The 21964-nt window shown below is 44.0% G+C and overlaps 1 protein-coding gene across 2 annotated transcripts in view; it reads right to left on the bottom strand.

Moving 5' to 3' along the window:
- The window catches only part of LOC147886212 (rRNA biogenesis RRP36-like protein), a 42135-nt gene extending 22222 nt beyond the window's left edge, over window positions 1-19913 (bottom strand). For both annotated transcript variants that reach the window (XM_087395684.1, XM_087395685.1), the window contains exons 1-3: window positions 19757-19913; window positions 19536-19660; window positions 19360-19426 (exon numbers count right to left, since the gene is read on the bottom strand). In XM_087395684.1, the coding sequence (XP_087251810.1) occupies window positions 19360-19426; window positions 19536-19660; window positions 19757-19837 (273 nt within the window). In that variant the 5' untranslated portion in view covers window positions 19838-19913. The remainder of the gene's footprint in view (window positions 1-19359; window positions 19427-19535; window positions 19661-19756) is intronic.
- Window positions 19914-21964: the final 2051 nt, after the last annotated feature.

Genomic DNA, 21964 nt, shown 5'->3' with positions numbered 1-21964 from the left:
CTTAGGAACTCTCACAATAATTTCCCACTCCATCCCCAAACACACCCAAAAAACCAAACCCAGTCCCCCTCCCCCCCCCAACAAAAGACCAAAATCACACACATAACACACTTTTTTTTGGGGTGAAATCCATATTTGTTTATATTTTCATATATAGTTAAGGCTCATTTAGTAGAAAAATCTAGAGTGTGCATTTGTGTTACAACTTACTCTAAGCTCTAGGGATATAGATATAGCTTATTCTAGTTTACCAATGTGCACGTTTGCTACGTGGCATCGCCACACATACATCTTATACTTTTATATTGGGTTTCTATGTGTCGTGTATGAAATCATCCCATAAAACATGTGTACTCATACCCAAGCCTAGTACCATGTAGAGCCAAGGGCCCAAGGGTCCATCTATCACAATATCTTTCAATAAACGAGTGCACTCATTGCAATTCTAAGATGACACAATATGCCATCAAAGCCCCACATGCCACACCTGTACGATGTGTGCATTGATTTCCTCTCCCCTATAAACAACGTCCATTAGATGTGACGGTGCCCAAAGTTGCTCCTCCAATTGCTTTGGGAGCTAGTTCCAAGCTCCTACAAAGCGGGTAGGTCCACTATCCAGCCGTGCTCAACTATGTGAGTGATGTGGCCTAGCATGTTCCTTCTTGATTCTGAACCGTTGGTTCCCATATCATACACCTAGTGCTTGAAATATTGCCAACACCACGAGCTACTTCAAATGAGGCCAGGTGCGACCACGCCCTCATCGAGCACCGTTAGAGGCAATCCCTATCTCGTAAAGGGAGAATCTATGAAAATCCAATAGTAAGACTATTGCCATTGGCCCAAAGTTCGAGGGATGTTTCCTAGAAGCCCTTGAAGGAGTAGGATCTTTCAGGCTCTGAGCCTGGGTTGAGTTCTCTGACACTGAGCTTACCCAGGATATTATGATCCCAAAGGTCATAGCATGAGTTGGCATTAATAATGGGGTTAGTCATGTACTTCAAGACTATCCTAGTCTCCCCTACAATAAGGACACCCTTGGGTAAGCCTATATATATGAGTTGTGGGCTCATTTGTGGGGATCCCTTGGAGCGATATCTTTGAAGCCGCTTTGCTAGCTGGCTTAAATCCACCTATGACCGATTGCTCCCAGTTGGTCGTGTACCTGATCCTCGTCCTCCATTCTCATGGTCAACAATTGATTTTGGAGGAATAGATATACCTTTATAAGACTAGAATAAGTCCAATCATACAAATTTAGATTTTTTGTTGTTCTAAAGGTCAAAAATCTACACAGAAAATAAAAGAGAAAATGAAAGAGAAGAAAAAAGAGGCAAACAAAAACTTTTATGAAAAACTAAAGGAAGACATACTTAGCAAGCAAAGCAACACTTATGTCGTCATCAGTGCACAAGCATAAGCAGCTATACTGGGTTTCTAAAGACGCGCAGAGTCTCTTGGGCAAACCCAGTGCTTACTAAAATATGTCAAATAAACAAAAGAGAAAGAAAACAAGAAATAAAGAAGAAAGGAAGCAGGTGACTAAGCAAAAATAAACAAGCAAGTCAAGAAACAAAATCTTCCAAAAAAATGCTCTCTCTCTCTCTCTCTCTCTCTCTCTCTCTCTCTCTCTCTCTCTCTCTCTCTCATTTAAAACATAAAAAGCTAAATGGCCCTTTACACTTATGTATCGTTTCCTACAAAGAGGCAAAAATACATTTCTAACTTAGAAAGCACAAGCATACTCAAACAAACTCTCTTTTGAAACTAAAAGAAAAACGGGCTATTCAGCTCCCCGCTTTTTGTTTTCAGCTTATGTTCAATCATTCTAAACATACCTAAGGCCGATACACCATAGATAAAAGACTTCATATCTAAGATTGTGCGTACTTTTTTCATTATTTTCCTTGGATTATACCTCTTGTGTAATAGTAAAGTGATCAAATTACTACATTGAGTGATAAAAGACTCCTTAGTTGTACAAAGGTGGGAAAATCTATGGAATTGGGAAGAAATGACTCCATATTTTGCCAAATCAGAAATGTTTGAATCAATGTGAGGCATTTTTATAATCTGTAAACCACTATATTCAGGTTATTCACGTTTATCGTATATATCAACCTCTAATCCTATGGTAGATTGAGAAAGTCTAAGATCTAAGAAAACACAAGAATCCCCTCTTGAAGTGCAGTTCAGTTCACAAAAGTCACGAGGATAGATTCCTTCTCCAAAAGCACTAGCGTCTTTGTACATAAAGTCTTGAAAGTTAGAAACATCTAATACAAATAAATCATCTATAAAACGCCTAACTTGGCTAATTTGGAGGAATAGAATTCACGACGAGTTGTTCGTCTCATAAAGATCCTTCAAAACGATCCACGACATATAGTCATTATTATTATTGACAAGGTGTCACCAATTTGTAATATCCCAAGCAATAGATCAAGTTACTCTTTATTTAGACTTTGGTCAAAGAGACTTACCCTGACCAAGAAGACTTAACTGCAGTCAAGGAGGATTGACTACGTTTAACCAAAGTACTACAAAGCTGACTACGATCAAAGTTGACTCTAGTCAACAAGACTTGACTTTGGTCAAGAAGATGTGACTCTAGTCATGGAGGGTTCACCTGAGTAATTGTTTGTGCTATAGCTTGCATGGTCTTGGTGTTGGTGTTGGGGTGATGGGGGGGGCGTGCACACCGAGGCTCACCTCTAAGGCCAAGCCTATAAATGAGTTTGAGCAATCCCAATCTCGTGAGACATTCAGACAAGTGGAGGGCGATTCGGACCTGGTAAAGAAACGTCAAGTCTTGACGATTTGGACAACCCTATGGGTGTTAGAAATCACAACAGAGGGTTCCCGCAGCGCAAGACTGATAGAATAGCCCAGGAATTCACACAGGACTATTTGACTACAGAATCCAAAACTTCTTTACTTTGTGTACTCAACATACATAAGTGCAAGCCCGTAAATTGACAATGCTCCAATAGAGATATAGAACCAACAAAATATATTTCTGTCCAAAAAACAGAATACAAAGGAGTCCAAAGTCCCCACCAAATCATGGTCCTTTGTTCCTACTACCTCTTCGGCACTTCTAGATCCCAGAGCCTTCGTGCTCCTTGTCGAGCTTCTGTAAACTTTAGTCACCATGCCTTGATCCCTGCACCTTGCTGCCCTGAATGTTAGCCTATAGGTGTTCAGCCCCTTCCTAAGTTATGTATGTAGTACTAAGCTCCTCTTGGTCCTCCTGGATGTAGGCCCAAGACCTGCTGCTGTGCTGCTCCAATCTGCTCCTCAACTGCTGCTCTAGTGGATGAGTTATGCCCCCTTGAGGGGCTTCTTTTATAGGCCCTAAAGGGCCCCAAAACTGGCCGACCTAGTAGGGCTAAACAGCCGACCCAAAACAGCCCTATAAACAGACTGGTCTTGGTCTCTAAACCAACCTGGTAGGGGAACCTTTCCTGAGGTATCGCAGGCCCTGCCTGGCCAAATGGCAGGCAGCCACTGGTCCAAGCATTCCTGCCCCTGCCCTGACCTGTTCCAGGCCCTCTTTCAGGCCATATGCCTCCCCAAACAAGCATCTCCATAGCCCTGCTGTTCCGCCCCTATCCAAGCCACCTACAGCCCCTGGATCTGGCCTTGCAGTCCCGCACACCCTGCTCCAATATCCCGTACAGGTCTCTCCTGCCATGTCATCGCACTATTCCATGCTGGAATCTCTGTGCAATCCTGCTCCATCCAATCACTGACAGCCAGGTGGCACCTCAGCACCTGTGCTGTCCACCATGGAGGCTCAAAACTGCCAGGTATGTTCGCCTTTGTGCTGCCCACAAGGCAGCCCATGTGCTGCCCATGTGGCAGCCACATAAGCCCTAAGTACACCTCCCCCACGGTCTCGTATGGGGGCTCACACATGGAGCGGTGACTTTTCCAACACCCCCTCTCACCAACACATCTTGGCCCGAGATCCCAACTCCTCGATGAAGATGATCCAGCAGCTCCCAAGTTGAAGCCCTATGGACCATTGAGGTATCAATGTCTATTCCTGGCTTTTCAACCAGCGGCTCCTGCTCCACCAGGTCCACTCCCACAAAAGCAAACAATCATGGCACACAGGTCCATCCAAGGTAGCACCATATGGCACCACCACCTTCAATCACGTTCCTACCTTTGAACTCGAACAATCTACCTACCAGCATCCTCAAGTTGTCCCCCTCATAACAGGTGAACAACCTGGCATCTTCCAAGTATCATGCTCTCAAGGTCTATTTCCACCCGTCCTTCATCTGGCAAAGTTTGTAACCAAACATACTCGAGGAATCAAATCCCAAGCATAAATCAAAATTACCTGGACCATCAGCTTTCATGTGTAGTCCTATAATGTCCCCCTCGAAGCCATGGCCTCCATCCAGCTCTGGATCCAAAGGTCCTGTCGAGGAATCCTTCTCTGTGTCAGCAATACCAGCCAAGCACCTTGATGACTCTAGCACTCATCACTCTCCTTTACCTTCACAGAAGTTTCTGACTCCTTATCTGACCCTCTCTCAATGTCAGACATCCTTACCATAACACCGGGGTTTGCATACCTTACCTTAGCAACACCTGGATATGTCACCAAGAAAAGCTCACCACTGAGCATCACATTAGTTGTATCCTTTGAATCCTGAAACTAGCCTTCAATAAATCAAAGGGCAATAAAACTAACAAGTAACCAGTCAACACTGTTACATTAACAATTCAGCAAAAGTATTTCCAACAGATTGGGAGCTAGAGTGCCCCTGCACCAAGACAAAGACACAGATTGGCCCCAAACCTTGGCGCCCCTTTCGGTATTTCTTTAATCAGGTTCAGCCCCAATAAGGGCCCTGACCAGGTCAGTTTTTACAGACTTGACCGACTTGAAAAGTCGGCTAGTTCTAGGGGCTGACTGCCCTCCTATATAAACCCCCTCCCTTCCCACACTTTTCCCATCACCTGCACTTACAGCCTTGCACGCAGGCAAGCGCGTAGAGGGAGAGAAGTGGCTCAGCACTTGACAGCATCCTTTGGCTGTTTGTACATGCTCACCCGTTGAGCTTTTGTCTGCCCACGATTGTGGAAGAATATATATCTGAGTTTTGGCTATCTCTTTCTCCGTCTCTCTGAGTGTTGTATGAGCTAGATCGGGAGTGAGGTCTGAGTGATTCTATCCTCTATTTCCAACTTGGTATCAGAACTAGGTTCACAGCACTAGATCGTAAAACCGTACTGACTGAGAGAGAGAACTATGGCGTCACTGCAAAAACGGAATTGAACTCTCCAAAGCTCTCCCTCACTCCCTCTCTCTGGACATACACTAGGGCCCAGGACAAATTGTCGGGCTGGACCCCCCCGAAGGTCTTTATTCATTTCAGAAAAATCTGTTACAGAAGTTCAGCTTAGAGCTGTCTCGTAAGTCTCCTCATCCAACGTGAAAAGAAATTCCTTCTTTTACAAGAGCTTCAAGCTCTATTCAAATTGGCAACATGCCACTTGTCTAAAATCTAGACTAAATTCTTTTACAAGCCTCTAAGGGCCATTCTGGAGTCTTCAAAGCTCTCGGTCACACGAACCGCTTCCTAGGTGCTTGTCAGGCTCCCATTTCGCTTAGGAAAAATAATCCTTCCTAGTACCTGCAACAATTAATTAAAGCGCACCACCATGGTACCCATTAATTGTTAGCGCTTTGCATGCAAATAACACACTGTGGACTAATCCTAGTCACGGTGGGCGTCCCCACTAAACACATGTGCACATCTAAACAAATATATATATATATATATAAATATATATATTTTCTCTGGTTGACCGGAGTCAACACTCTTGATTATAATTAAAGAGCTTCGACCCAAGGTCAAGGCGCCTTAATTATAGCCAAGTCTCTCCAACCGAGGTTGGCACATCTTGGTTAACCGGGGTTAACCCCTCTTGGCGCATGCCAAGTCTTGTTGACCGAAGTCAACACTCTCTGACCGTAGTCAGGTTTACTTGACTAGAGTCAAGTATCTTTGACCGTAGTCAATCCTTTGACCATTAAAATAACTCTTTGACCGTAATTAACACATATAAAACTCTTTAATTATGATCAAATAAATGGTCAACTATACTTTGACTTAGGATATTTACATTGTGGTGACATCCCCTCGGCTTCTATTCAGTTGACCTCAACTGAAAAGCTTCCTTGTAAACATCCAAAAGCTGTGGATGATCGGATAACATGTCTTCGTCCATCCACTTGGCATCTAATGCCGTATAATTCTTGAATTTTACAAGATACCTGTAAAATTCCTTACCCTGAGGGCCTTTACGTACAGTATGGTACACAATTTGCTCTGGCTGAAGGACTTCCTCCAGCTCATCCACTTCTGGTGGATCCTCTGATACTGGTTCTGTAGGCTCTGGTCCTTGAAATTTCTTTAGAAGACTCACATGGAATGCATTGTGAATCCTCCAATGCTCTGGCAATGCTAATCTGTATGCAACCTCATTTCTTCTTTCTGTAACCCTAAAAGGGCCATAATATCTCGGAGATAACTTTGCATACACTTTCTGTTTGCCTTTAAACTTGCGGAGCCTAGCTTTTTCAAACCTCAAAAGTATCCAGTCCCCTTCCTTGAGATCTAGCTGTCTCCTATGTTTATCTGCAGCCCTTTTATGTTTCTCTTGAGACCTTTCAATTGCTGTCCGGACTTGGCTGTAAGCTGTCTGGAGGTCTCTTACAAACTGATCAGCTGCAAATATTTCATCTTTAGTCCTCAATATAGGTGGCAAAATCACCTTCCCATATATGACTTCAAAAGGGGCTTTCCCTGTAGAGCTATGTACTGTATTATTGTAAGCAAACTCTACTAAGGGTAGGTACTTTTCCCAGTCTGAACTCTGGTCACCCACGTAGCATTTCAGCATATCCAAAATGGTAGAATTTGCTACTTCACTTTGACCATCTGTCTGGGGATGGAAAGAAGAAGAAAAATTCAGATTCGTCCCCATGTTATCAAATAAAGCTCTCCAGAATAGACTGGTCATTCTGGGATCTCGATCACTAACAATGGACTTAGGCATGCCATGATGTTTAAAGATCTGTGCCATGAACAGCTTAGCCATATGATCTGCCTTTATGGTTTTGCGAACCGGAATGAAATGAGCTTGCTTGCTGAATCTATCTATGATAGTCCAAATCCCATCATTCCCTGACTTTGATCTCGGCAAATCAAAAATAAAGTCCATTGTAATATTTTCCCATGGTGCCTGAGGCACGGGAAGAGGCATAAGTAGGCCAGGTGCCTTCTGTCTATCATACTTCATTTTCTGACACGTAAGGCATTCAGTAACAAACTGATGTATATCTTTCCGCATTCCTGGCCAAAAGAAATACCTCTCTAGTGCTAGAGTTGTTGCTGTAATCCCTCTGTGTCCAGCATAGGGAGGTGCATGGCATTCTTCCAAAATCTTTTTCCTCATCTCCTGGGTGATGCATAGGCAATCATCTTTCATTAAATACCCATCTTTCAGGGAATAGTGACTGGTAGATTGCCCTTCTTGCATTTGCTGTAAAATTTCACCAAAATCAGAATCATGAGCATATTGTTCCCTCATGCCTTCCAGGTCCTGATGATAAGCAATAGTCACATTATTGACCTGGGGTCTTCGGGACAAGGCATCTGCCACTCTGTTCCGAATTCCTGGGGTATGGACAATCTGAAAATGATACATTGACAGCATGTTTGCCCATTTCATATGCTTCTCTGAAAGCTTGGTCTGAGTCAAAAAGTATTTCAGACTTTGGTGATCTGTTTTGACAGTAAAATCTGCACCCAAAAGATAATGTTTCCAGGTATGGATAGCATGAATTACAGCCAATAACTCTTTCTCATAGATTCCTAAATATCTTTCCGCATCCCGAAGTCGCCTGCTTTCATAGGCTACTACATGACCATTCTGATGCAATGCAGCCCCAACACATTCTCCACAAGCATCGCAATCCACATCAAAAGACTGATACAAATCCGGAACTACCAGAATAGGCTCTGTAGTCAACTTTTCCTTGAGTGTATTGAATGCTTTCTTCTGTGATAATCCCCATGTGAAGGCTGCATTTTTCTTAGTAAGGTCATGTAATGGAGCTGCGATATCAGCAAAATGTCTGATAAATCTTCTGTAGTAAGAACACAAGCCTAAAAAACTTCGAACTTCATGCACAGTTTTCAGCTCTGGCCATTCCTGAATGGCACGGATCTTCGCTGGATCCATTTGTATCCCATTCTTGGATATTATATGCCCCAGATAGTGGATTTCTTCCAAGAAGAACTCACTTTTCTTGCTGTTTGCATAGAGCTGATGATTTCTCAGCTCTTGAAACACTATAGCAAGATGTTCTCTGTGCTCTTCCTCTGTCTTAGAAAAAACTAAGATATCATCAAAGAAAGTACCCGTAAAATGCCTGTACTTCCGGAAGATGCGATCCATCATTCTATTGAATGTGGCTGGAGCATTTGTCAACCCAAAAGGCATCACTAAGTATTCATACAACCCGAATGTTGTGCGGAATGCTGTCTTATGCACATCCTGAGGTTGTATCCTCACTTGGTGGTAGCCACTCTTTAAATCTATCCTGCTGAAAACTGAAGCTCCATTTAACTGATCCAGGACATCATCAATGCGCGGAATAGGGAATCTATTCTTGATGGTCATTTTGTTCAGTGCGCGATAATCGACGCACATACGGAATGAACCATCTTTCTTCTGTACTAACAGTACAGGGGAACAAAAAGGAGACGAGCTGGGCTGAATCAACCCTTTGGACAGCAAGTCCTGTACCTGAGCCATAATCTCCTCTCTCTGAGTCGCACTGACTCTATAAGGGGGTCTGTTTGGTGGCTCACTACCAGGCATTAACTCTATCTGATGATCTTCTGGTCTCTCTGGGGGTAACTCCCCTGGCAAAACATCAGAAAAGCAAGTTTACCAGAAACTGAAACCTATCTTTGTCTGCATCATTCATTTCAGCATGCATATCATTCTCTTTTTCTTTTACAAAAACCATGTACGCAGAAATTGCAGACTTTATTGCTTTACCGCATGAAACATCAGATACAATGGGGATAGTGTCCCCTTTATTCCTGGCAATTACACGCTGATTTTTTCCCCTATGCACAAATTCCAGCACTCTTTCAGGAAGAGTCAACTTCACTGCCTTGCGGTGAAACCAAGGCATCCCCAAAACTACATCATAATGTTTCAGTGGAGAAATGAAGAAGTCTTCCTGATCCACATAACTCTGAACATGTAGACGGAGCTTCCCTATCAAGGGAGTAACTGGCACAGGATTCCCACAAAACATTTGATCGGCATCCAAAGCCCTGCCTAACTCTTCCGTCTTAATTCCCAGCCTCAGGGCTAGATCCTCTGATATGAAATTATCAGTAGCCCGTGGATCAAATAAAATTAGCGCTTGCTGGTCTCTAACTTTGCCCCATGATAGCAGCAATTCTCGTTCTTCTGGGTTCAAAGCATGACCCAGTATATCAGGAATACCCCCCGCCATTGGCTTTTGCGGTCCTCGTGGCTTCTCTGCCTCTTTTCCCTTCGATGTTGAAGGCTTTTCTGGGCACTGGGCAGCCACATGCCCCTCTTTACCGCACCTGAAGCATTTCCCATCTCTACGGAATTCCACTATCTGTTCAGGGGTGAATAGAGATTTGCCCTTATAGGTCTTTGAGAACTGAGTACCTCTCGGCTTCTGAGGCTGAAACCCTTTCTTTTCAGCCTTAGGGGACTCTTTCTTTTCTGATTTTAGAAAATCAGTTTTCTTTTTATCAGCACGTCCTGCATGCAAGGATGGCACTGTAGATGGATCTTGTAGCGGCACAAGACTCGCTACTGAGGCTGAATGCATAAGATCTTGAATATTCTTTGCCCCCAAAGCATTTACTACTGCCTGAATTCTTGGAGTGAGACCTGCTCTGTACTTTCTCATCTGGGTGCCTTTGGAGATCTTTTTGAACGGTGCAACCTGCAAATAAGCATCCCAAAACTTTTGGTTGTACCCATCGACTGTATCTCCTGCATCCATGTGCAAGCTGTCCCAGTCTTGAAGAACATGGTCTCTAAACTGTTTAGGCATGAACTGCTGGTAGAAGGCTTTCTTGAAGCCCTTCCACTTTCTTGGGGCTGACCCATCTGTGGTCAGTGCACTCCACCATGCACTAGCCGTTGCTGTTAAGTGTAGGCTGACCATTCTTAACTTGGAGGATTCTGAAAATTTCTCTGTACCGAATGCAGCATCAAACTGTCTGATAAACTGCAATGCTTTGTCTGTATGACCATACTATCCATTGTAGGTCATAAACTTGACAGATTTTCCTCCCTCTTTAAATTCCCTGGTCGCTTTGGAAGACTTTCTCTTCCCAGACTTCTCGTGTTTCCTTCTTTTCCTAGATGGTTTATCTGATAAGGAAGAAGAAGACACAGAAGTCGAACTCGAGGTAGACGGTGATGGACTAGGAGATCGGTGATGACGCCTCGATCTCTTTTTACTATGGGACCGTCTCCTATGAGATCTATGAGATCTCTCTCTCTCAGACTGTACACGAGAGTGTGCCTCTGGCATTGGCACGTCATATACTGGATTAGGCATAGCTTCTGCTGGAAACAAATGCTGAGCCCTGGGATCCCTTTTTAGATTTTCCAGCTCTTGTATACGAGTGCGTACCATTTGTTCAAATTCTTGTTGAGTTTGCGGCACATTCCTCTGTCTTGGATGCACATCCCTATCTTGAGAATCCCACTGGATAGGTGATTGATCCATATTCTGAGATCTGCAGATTTTTCTCACACTGTGCAAGTAACTAATGCACACTACCTTTGCTTTTCCAACAGAAAAGGTACCTCAACAAGAGGTGTTTTGCATTCACAATCTATGCCAGTACTGGCTGTCAGTTCAAGGCATGCACCCACACAGTTGCCAAAGCATCATCAACTATATTGCCCTTTTCTGGCTGCTGCAGATGGCTTCAAAAGGCATCTGTTTTTCCCTCTTTTTACTGCTCAAAGGCATGCATACTCCTTTTTCTGCAAATCTCTGTTTTCTCTGCTTTTCTCTGGTTTTCTGCTACTTTTCTGACAGTAAAAGTCTGACAGGCAGGTGAAAATTGATAGCCAAAACTGTCTCTGCAACTCTCTTTTTTTTTTTTTTTTTTTTTGTGAAAACAGTAACCAGATGAGTAACTACTGGTTACTCTAACCGACTGTCTGCTTCTGGTCTAGTTAGTCTGCAACTAGACTAACTGGACTGGTTACACCAACCAAACTGGTCTGGTTAGGCCAGATTAACTGGACCAAAGTTGAACTAACTGGATACTGGTTCAACTAACCAGAGTTAACTGACTGCGGTTAACTTAACCAGGGTTTCACTAACCACGGGTCAACCAACCAGGGTTAACTTAACCACTGGTCTGCCAGGCTGGCTGCCACGTGTCAGTGCCATGTCATCTGGTGCACTGTCCGCCACGTGTCACTGCCACGTCATAATTTCTGCAGCTTCTGGAAACGGGGTCTCCTTGACGGGCGATGGCGAGCTAGGCGTGTAGCGTTGGCGTTGGCGGCTCAAACCATGCGTAATTGTGACTATGGCTCAGGATTTCGACGAGGGCTGCCCAACGAAACAGATTACGAACACCAATTCAGCGCAAGCGCCTATAAAGCATAGCATTGAGCATCGATTGGCGATGCAAAACCTTCACCCGGTGACTCCCATCTGTCCGGCTGCCTTTTTCGTTAGTGCTTTTAATAAAGACATTTCGTCGATCGTCCGCAGGCCTACCAGCTAGCTCCTCTTAAGCTCCTTTGCTAGAATCGTCACAGCCTTGAGAGGCTATGAGCCTACGCTCTGATACCAATAAAACCGTACTGACTGTGAGAGAGAACTATGGCGTCACTGCAAAAACGGAATTGAAATCTCCAAAGCTCTCCCTCACTCCCTCTCTCTGGACATACACTAGGGCCCAGGACAAATTGTCGGGCTGGACCCCCCCGAAGGTCTTTATTCATTTCAGAAAAATCTGTTACAGAAGTTCAGCTTAGAGCTGTCTCGTAAGTCTCCTCATCCAACGTGAAAAGAAATTCCTTCTTTTACAAGAGCTTCAAGCTCTATTCAAATTGGCAACATGCCACTTGTCTAAAATCTAGACTAAATTCTTTTACAAGCCTCTAAGGGCCATTCTGGAGTCTTCAAAGCTCTCGGTCACACGAACCGCTTCCTAGGTGCTTGTCAGGCTCCCATTTCGCTTAGGAAAAATAATCCTTCCTAGTACCTGCAACAATTAATTAAAGCGCACCACCATGGTACCCATTAATTGTTAGCGCTTTGCATGCAAATAACACACTGTGGACTAATCCTAGTCACGGTGGGCGTCCCCACTAAACACATGTGCACATCTAAACAAATATATATATATATAAATAAATATATATATTTTCTCTGGTTGACCGGAGTCAACACTCTTGATTATAATTAAAGAGCTTCGACCCAAGGTCAAGGCGCCTTAATTATAGCCAAGTCTCTCCAACCGAGGTTGGCACATCTTGGTTAACCGGGGTTAACCCCTCTTGGCGCATGCCAAGTCTTGTTGACCGAAGTCAACACTCTCTGACCGTAGTCAGGTTTACTTGACTAGAGTCAAGTATCTTTGACCGTAGTCAATCCTTTGACCATTAAAATAACTCTTTGACCGTAATTAACACATATAAAACTCTTTAATTATGATCAAATAAATGGTCAACTGTACTTTGACTTAGGATATTTACATTGTGGTGACAAGATCGGAGTACCTCAGCAAGTAGGCGACTCCAATCGACACTCAGGTTTGCTGCATGGTCAAGTTCTCCGCTGTAAATTTCAGTTTACTGTTCTTTATTACAGCAAGGATGGAGGACAAAGATTCTACTGTTGCCTCTTCACCCCTTCTCTTCCTTCCTCCTCCTCCAAGTACCTCTCATTCACCATCCCGAACTTTGGAGAGTCAGGGAAGCTAGACGGGTCGAACTACCCGATCTGGAAGATGAAAATCCGGAGCCATCTAGTGGCTCGGAAGTTGTGGAAGCTAACAACGGGGGTGGAGGCAAAACCGGAAGATGTGTTGGACAGCAAGGGGAAGATCGTCATTCCAGTGGATGGCGAAGAGCTTGAGAATTGGGAAGAGAGAGATGCCCACTCCCTAGCATTAATCATTGCGACCACGGCAAACTCTGTTCTTCCGCACATCCAAATAGCCAAGACATCTGTAGAGACGTGGGCTATCCTGAAGGATTTGTATGAAACTGACAATACATCTCGAATTCTGATGCTCCAACATCAACTGTACAATCTGGACATGACTGAAGCACACAATGTTCATGACCATCTGACAAAAGTCACGGTGGTAAGGGACCAGCTCACGGCAGTTGGTCAAAAGGTAGATTCAAGTCAACTGGCATTGTTGATTTTATACAAGCTACCTCGAAGTTTTAAGAGTTTCGTGACTACGGTCACTGCAGGACAAAGGACCAAGCCTCTCATCTTCGAGGAGCTTGGGCCTTTACTATTGCAAGAAGAGACTCGGGAAAAACTCAATCGGATGAGAAGGCTCTCGTGGCAAGTCACTGCCCCACCTGTGAGCCCCCGTTTTGAGGGGACAAGAGGGCAGGAGACTGTAGGGGGAAAGGGGCTAAGGCTACCTAGCTGCATAGAGGACTGCACCGGCATAGTACGGAGGCACGTGGAGCAGTACCAGGTCCAGCCAGCAGCAGCAAAAGGCCACCGGAGGGGGCCTATTTATAGGCCAGACCAGCCAGGTCTGATCGGCCCAGGTTCAGCCCCAATAAGGGCCCTGACCAGGTCGGTTTTTACAGACTGGACCGACTGGAAAAGCCGGCCAGTTCTAGGGGCTGACTGCCCTCCTATATAAACCCCCTCCCTCCCCACACTTTTCCCATCATCTGCACTTACAGCCTTGCACACAGGCAAGCACGCAGAGGAAGAGAAGTGGCTCAGCACTTGACAGCGTCCTTTGGCTGTTTGTACATGCTCACACATTGAGCTTTTGTCTGCCCACGATTGTGGAAGAATATATATCTGAGTTTTGGCTCTCTCTTTCTCTGTCTCTCTGAGTGTTATATGAGCTAGATCGGGAGTGAGGTGTAAGTGATTCTATCCTCTATTTCCAACACCTTACTGTTCACAGCTCTCACTACTCCTGGCCGTAGGTCTCCATCCCTAGTCCAAGAAGCTTGCACGCAGCCTGGAACTGTCACTAGTGACCTCACTTGGCCACACAGTTCCCCATAGCTGTCACTAGTGCCCAATTAGCCATCCATCTGCTCAAAGCAGAGAAAGAAAGCATACCAAAGCTTTCTCCACTATCCAAGACTGCCATGACCAATAGTCTCTCACCCTATGGGTCAGACATATCCTGATACAATAACTTGTTTCCCAAAAGAGATCTAGCATCACAATACAGTAAACACTATGGCAGTCACACCTGTACCATCCCTCTTGGGGTTCTAGGGATACTTCCCACTCCAAGCATAGATTTCCCGACCCCTGCCTACTCAGCAATGAGGCTGTACCAAAGATGTGCCGTCTGCCTGTTCTCCTTTGTGCTGTCCATGTGACAGCCCCATGTTCTTGGTTTTCCTTGCTTGTATGCATAATGCTGCCCACATGGCAGCCAATGTGCTGCCCATGTGCCAGCCACTGACTTTTCCAACACTGGGTTGTAGATAAACTGCACCCGTGAAAGATGCAACCACCATAGCAGGATGGTGTTGTTGGAAAATTAGGTCAATGCCCCAACTGGTTAGCCCCCCATGTGAGAGGTGCAACGGGGGTTGATACCTGTAGAACTATAGGTAAACATTGTCCAATTTGGGCATGTGGAGAGGGTCATGGAAAGACTGCCACGTGGGAAGACGACAAGCTTCCACGTGGGCAGCAACAGATCATCCTACATATGTTCAGTTTACGGCAGCAATCATGGCCAGAAATAAGGCCTGATATGTGGCTATATGCAGCCAGCCATGGGCCTGTGGAGAAGGGCCAAAACCACAGTCAGGGCAGCAACAGAAGCAGTTGTCAAGGGCATCCAAAGGGAGTCCAAGGGGCTGCAGCAGGGTGACAGAGGCTGGAGCAGTCGCCAGAGCAGCATAGATCAGGTGGGCTGCAGGCGGACAGGGGCTAGCAATAGGCAGGGCCTATTTACGGGCTGCAGGGTCCAACACATGCAGCCGATAGGATTGTTGGAGAGCAAAGGAGAGTGCTTGTGTGCTGCAGAAGTTGTTCTCACAGTTCAGGAGTATTTGGACAGTTTAGGAGCACACAAAGGGGCAGGTCTACCTATTGTAGCAGAGCCGGATCGTGGTGCACAGGAAGAGCAGTAGGAGACTCCCCTAAAGCAGCCACTTAAGTCCATTGAGGACACTCGGTTATCTAGGAGAGTTCTACAGCAGAAGGATCAACAAAAATATAGCCTGTTTGTGGTGGCTTACCTCAGCGCATGTTTGCTGGAGGTGTTGTCACAGTTTTGGCTATATATAGTACTTGGACATTACCTTTATTTATGAGATTTGCTTGGCTGAATATCTCCGTATCAGAAAAGCTCTCTCTATAAGCACACGGAGTGGGTTGGCATTATTTGTCTTGTTCTGAGATCTCAAGACCTTTCTATTCCACCGTGTCAGCGTTGGCAGTGGCAAACCTTTTCTCTAACAGGCAAAACTCATGGGTATAAACCATGGAAAAAGAAAGAGATCTTTTTAATGATAATGACCAGTGCACTGGATTTGTTGATGATATCCCAGCTTGTACGTGAAGCCTTGGAAAAGAGAACTGACACAGACACTCACATATGTGATCAGCAACGTGTGCACAAAGAAAAAATAAATAAATCAGCTGAATTTTAAAATAGATGTAACATCGTATCCATAGAAATGAGGATTCCTTGATCTGGAAGTCTAAGATAAGGAGCCACATGAGTATTAATCCGGAGACGGTCAGAGTTTCTAGAGGGAAATTTTCACAAAGAGATCTATCAGATGGTCGCTACCACTTGAAGGGAGACATCATGGATGAGTTACCTAGTTTGACTCGGGTGGAGTGTGAATGATGCGAAGCAGTTTCCGGATGACATGAACCACACCATCACAGAGTAGATGCTGGAGTTTGATTTGCGGATGTTTAGACCATTACATAGAAGATGCCATGACGTGCTCCGCAGCACCTTTACCAGGGAGCAAATGGAGCGCATTCTTAGAGGAGTGGGCTGCGGCTCACAACAGCTCGTTGAGAGGGGATGTCCAAAAATAACAGTTGATAGCTAGCCAATCTAGAAAGAAGGCCTGTCTGAGACACAGCTCAGGTTCAACAATGAAGGAAATCTATTCAAAGTGCAGAGAGCAGATGCTGCAAAAGAAGACTCCAACAACAGTCTGCAAGAAGACAACCTGCAATACCATGCTGCAAATCGAGGTAGTGGTCTTGGAGGAAAAGTACAGTGGCAAAGGTCGCTGTCCTACTTGTAAGCCCTCATATGAGGAAACTGCAGTGCAGTAGACCTGGGTAGGACCAAGGCTGGTTCTGGAGCTGCTGAGCCGACGGTCTCATAGAATCCTAGAAGATAGCACAGCTCCCCTCAAGGCTGGGTAATAGACCACTCTTGGAACCTGCAACAATTAAGACAATGCATATGACCATGGCACTCATAAGTTGTTAGCCTTCCACATGCAAATGAATTCTTGTAGACTAATCCTAGTCTCTCGGAGTGCCCCCCAGGAGATAATGTATGCTTGTTTTCTATTAATTCTCCGTTCTTGCTATTTCGTGCAGCCCACGTGTGAATTGCTGTGTTATAGCACATTGCAAATCCTTTCTAAGAATCCTGTTGCATCATCAATTGCAAGGTCCAGAGCATCCCTGGAGAATTGTGGTTTCAATTACCACTATGCTGAAGCTGTGCATAGAAGTTGAATACATTTTCGTTTTTGCTTTCTGACACTTTCTAGCACTTCTTGCTTCTTGGCAATTTCACAATTTGGGCACTTGCAGGAGTAGTCCTACCTGATATAAATAGAGATTTGATACTTGAACAGTATTTTGTGTATGAGTTATTCATTGTAGTTTTGAGATACTGACGAGACTGACATGGAAAGTGCATGTTTCAGTGTCTGCATGGAAGACTGGTAGTAGAAAGTGCACTGGCTCTAGTACTATGTTGGAAAATATATGACTCTCTTTTAATATTCTTATCCGGTTATTGGTTGCCTCCAAATCTTGCCGTCTATTCCAGGTCTGAGTATGACTTGCATTTATGTATGTGTACAACGTGCACAGCCCGAGTAGGATCTAGAGTTCTCAGGTGTGATCTCATGGAAGACTCATCTTCCCTGTGTGTTCTAACATGGTAACAAAAGCTAGGACTTGAACTAGAAGTACATGTTCGGAAAATATCCAACACTCTCAAGATTGGCAAATCTGATGGGTACTGCAAACGGTGCCCTGGTAAGAGTGTGAGCTCCTGGGCATTACTATCAGTCTTCCGCTGTGCGTACCCTCTGTTGGGTAATTTCTAACACGTTTGTGCATTGTGGGTTGTCAAAACCATGTATAAGTCCCTCCTTGCAAGCATCTTCAAATTGGTGAAGCCGCTTCCTTTGTTGTTCCTGTTACTACATCAACCGTGTCTTTAATCCGCTACCTGATTAGGAGCAACGGTACATCGTTGATCGAAGTTTTCTTTAATGCTACTAACCTCTCCTCACAACTTTGACAACACTTGAACCCATCTCGCCAAACACCATGCAATCAGTAGCTCTAGAACATCATCCATGACTACAAGGGTGCAGAAATAATCAAGCTACATCTATTCCTTCTATATGAACAATCTGCAGTTCTCTCTCCTAATCGGAAGAAATCACTGCCAACCCAAATCTGTTTGCACGAAATACTCAAATGTATAACGGATTTCAAAATTCCTTTGTGGATTGATTGACAGAGAAAACAGTGTGAAACATTGCCTTGGAGTTGCAGACAAATGAAGAAGCCAACTGATGCTTGCAAACTTGTGGTCTCAAATCATCTAGGTTGCCGACTACTTCAGGTATTACTGTAGAGACCTATGATTCAGTCGTAGCCTTAGCTTTAATGTGGAGAATGTCGTTTATATCTGAGCACCAAATTCAAAGTGATCGAATGGCTAATCGCTTTCATTTACCGCCAACCCGAATTGAGGAGATTAAGATTAACGAGTGTTCAAAAGGAATATCTTGCCTGTAAGTCTCTTCTGAAACTAGTTGTTTAATTTTCGTCTTTCGCTTCATCTCTCTCACCCTTCTTTCTCTCAAAATTGAAGAAACACCTTCCAAATCTGTGCCTCAATTCCCTCGATCGGGCTTCCTCTGCTTCTGATCTCTGATTTGAGCTGTTGTTGCATCACTACTACTTCCGTTAAATGCAAAAAAGAGGGAGTTCAGAGGAAAGGTTATATGAGAAACTTGCTACTAGAAAGTTCCTCTAGAGGAAAGATGCTTTATAGGGAAAACTCCTATAAAAAAGTTCCTGGATAGGAAAGTTGCTATATAGGAAAAGCTTCTATATTGAAAACACCACTAACCACCCAACTAACCCTCGACCAACCCTAGGGATTCCACTAACTACTCAAATTTGATCAATACCAAAGAAATCCCCATTTTCCCAACCCAAGCCCAAAAACGCCACCCTTTCCTAAGACCCTTACAGGGAGAAAAAAGAAAATGGGCTTTGAAGCTCCCCAATTTGGACTTTGATTCTACGTTAAAGGATCCTAAACATACCCAAAGCCAAAATACCAAAGATATAACAACTAGAGCGTATCACAGAAGCACCACTAGTCGGAGCAACAGTGAGGTCCATACCAAACTCTGGTCCTGCTCTTGGACGAGGCTCTATAGAAGGAAGATCTCATACTTTAAGGCTGATGGCCCACAGCGATCTACCAATGGTCCCTACTTAGTGCAAATGAGGAGAGATGGGACCTGTCATTGTTGTGCAGCTGGGGATTTGGAGACGATAGCACACTATTTGTGGAGCTGCCCTTTGCCCTAGAGAATCTGGATGTGCTCTTTTGGGATTTGAGCGAGGGTGCGGAGGATCCACCTGCAATATGGTGGCTTGGCTTACAGCGGGAAGGGTATTAGAGTGCGGATCGTCCTTAAATACTAATAAGTACGACATCAATGGATACTGCATCAAGCATACTTTCAAACGTTCGACCAACCGATGCATGCTAACTCCGCAATCAAAGAAACTCAACATAGAGCACTTACTCGCTTGGGTACTTGAATCACCTCCCGTAATCTTCCGACGGGTTTTCTACTAGTCATCTCGGTTGGTCTGCAGAAGTAAAACGACATGGGGCATCAGGAATTTCTTAGCTTGTAAAAGACAGAGCGTTGTTCCACCGTCGATTCTCTTGTATAGATACAAGAGGCTAATGACGTGCCTATTCTTGTTTGCACGCTTCGGTATGACTGTCTGCTTTGGTGGGAGGAAGGAGGAACGTCCGTCACTCCGTGCTTTCTGAAGCTCCTCGAATGGGATTTCCGCGATTTGGCCTTGCAAGTCGTGCTGCAATCACCGATTCGGGGGGAATTAGGAGCCCTAGAATGCCAAAGTGGGAAAATGCAGAGGGAAGAGAAGAAGAAGAAGGGATTGGAGCAAGACGTCTTGGCTATGATCGTCATCGCTTTGAGAAACACTCTGTTGGTTGTCATCCTCGCTACCGCTCTCCTCGGTAGTGCTCATGTTGAAGAGCAGACTTACGAGTAGTATTTGAATGAGTTCATGTTGTGAAGAGAAAGGTATCAATACATAACCATTCAAAGTTTGAAATACATAACCATTCAAAGTTCAAACTCTCTGTTTTATAATTCGGCACAATATGATTGTACCTAGTTCTTACAAGCTCTCTAACTTGGAAGCACCAACAATATGATTGTACCTAGTTCTTAGAATCACCACACTTGGAAAGTTGGAAGTAGCAACAAACACCTCTCCATTGCATGTTTCTCTCTGTCACACCTCCGAAATTTCTCGGAATTCAAAAATGGGTGTGCGTCGTGGGGGTTGGAAACATGCTCGGCAAGGCTTGTGGGAGGAGGCTGAGCCTTTCACGCCACTTCTTGCATTGTTTCTTCCTTTTTTAGCCCTGGCTCAACATAGACAGTGCTTAAGGATGGGTTTTGGGTGATGTTGAGTGGGGTTATGTAAAAATCCACCTCATATTTTTTTTGTGAAAAAACTATAGTTGACTGGGTCTCAACAATTCGGATTATTGTTCGAAAAGTTCAATTGGATAATACAGGAAATACGCCGAAAAGTTCAATTGGATAATACAGGAAATACGCATGTTAAGTGTTGATTTCATAGCTGTGCATGCATTCTACATAGTAGTTCTAAATGGAGTGTAAGTTCTTTGGTGCTTGTGGCGTGGTCTTGTTCAAGGTACTTTACAGTTTACCTTGGAGTACTTTTGAAAGCACCCATTCAAATATTGTGTAAGGTAGAGTGACTGTGCATTGACTTGCTATTTATTCTCTCAACAAAGGAACATGGTGCGAGTTGAAGCTCCAAACCGTTTGGTAGATTGTGTCAAAACACCGCAATTGTTTTTGCGCTCTACTTCATAGAATACTTGCCTCGCCTTCGATACTTGCATAGGAAATAAAGATTATCTTTTCATGGTGATGAGGTTTCTTAGGGCAAGGCATGGTGCCATATTTGAATGCCATGGCTGTTATTTATTCCATGGGCATTGTCAAGTGGGTGGACATACGCTATTCATATATTGGGTTGGGGAGTGCCTTTCTTGTTGCATTGTGAAAATCTATATGTTGGCTATGTGCCAAACGAAAAGATTAGGTTTTTTTATGGTGTTAAGTGTGCTAATTCTGGGCTTCTAGGGTTGAAGTTCCTACTTAATCTTGATAGAACTTGGCATTGAGAAAGCCTTATACAACGTGAAGAAAACCTCATTTTGTTATGTTTTTTAAAAGTGCAAAACATACTATTATGAAACGTTCTTTGAACATGGAAAGTGTATTCTCGAACATATAATCTACTATTCCTACAATTGGCAATGTTATTATAAACATAGAAGCAAAAACACTAGATTGCCGCTTACTTTTAGCTTCTACTTCAACTTGCAAGATTTAGTTGTTGGCAGTTAGACACAATCCATTCAATTAGCATTTATTATCGATTGTGTACTGAAGCTACTAGCCTTATGTTCACAATGTTATTGTAAATACAAAGACATGAATGGACGTGGGGCCTTGTTTGGGAATGCAGACGTTGTCGCAAGTGAACAAGATGGAGTGGATTCTACAAGGCTTGTTGTTGCTAAAGACTCAATGAGTTGGGATGACTTGACAGGGGACATTTGCGATTTGTCTTAACTTTTGCCTAGAGTCAAGGGATCTGTTAAGGCCCTAGTGGGTATTTTGAGGGGTTAACACATAACATTGCAGTTGCATTGATGGCACTGTTCTCTTAGATGAAAAGCAAGTGCTTTAAAATGCCATGTGGGAAAGATGAAAGGCACATGTAGCCCAAGTCAAGGTCATTGCATTGGCCAATGGGCATAAAGGAACCTAGTTGTCATCCAACCTTCATGGCAAGTCCGTCAAGCGATTTTTGTCCTATCGTAAGTGAGGACCACTTTTAGGCAAAGCCTTCAACAAGTAGCTACATTTTATGGTTGCACAAAACACAATACCATGTCTTTGCTAACCAAAAGGTTGGAGCTGGTTCAGAAGGGTAGATTTTTTTTGCAAAGTACTAGGAGTTGTAGGTTTAGATTCGACTAGGTGTTTTGTTGCCAAATCTTTAATGGAAATGTAGAGACAAAGCTAATAAGCTTCATACAAGAGA

This window comes from Dipteris shenzhenensis, chromosome 24, assembly GCF_047967505.1.
Source record: "Dipteris shenzhenensis isolate YYH24624 ecotype China chromosome 24, Dip_SZ_1.0, whole genome shotgun sequence".
NCBI lineage: Eukaryota > Viridiplantae > Streptophyta > Polypodiopsida > Gleicheniales > Dipteridaceae > Dipteris > Dipteris shenzhenensis.
Note: the sequence above shows the minus strand (reverse complement) of the source record. Positions and strands in the feature narration are given on the sequence as shown.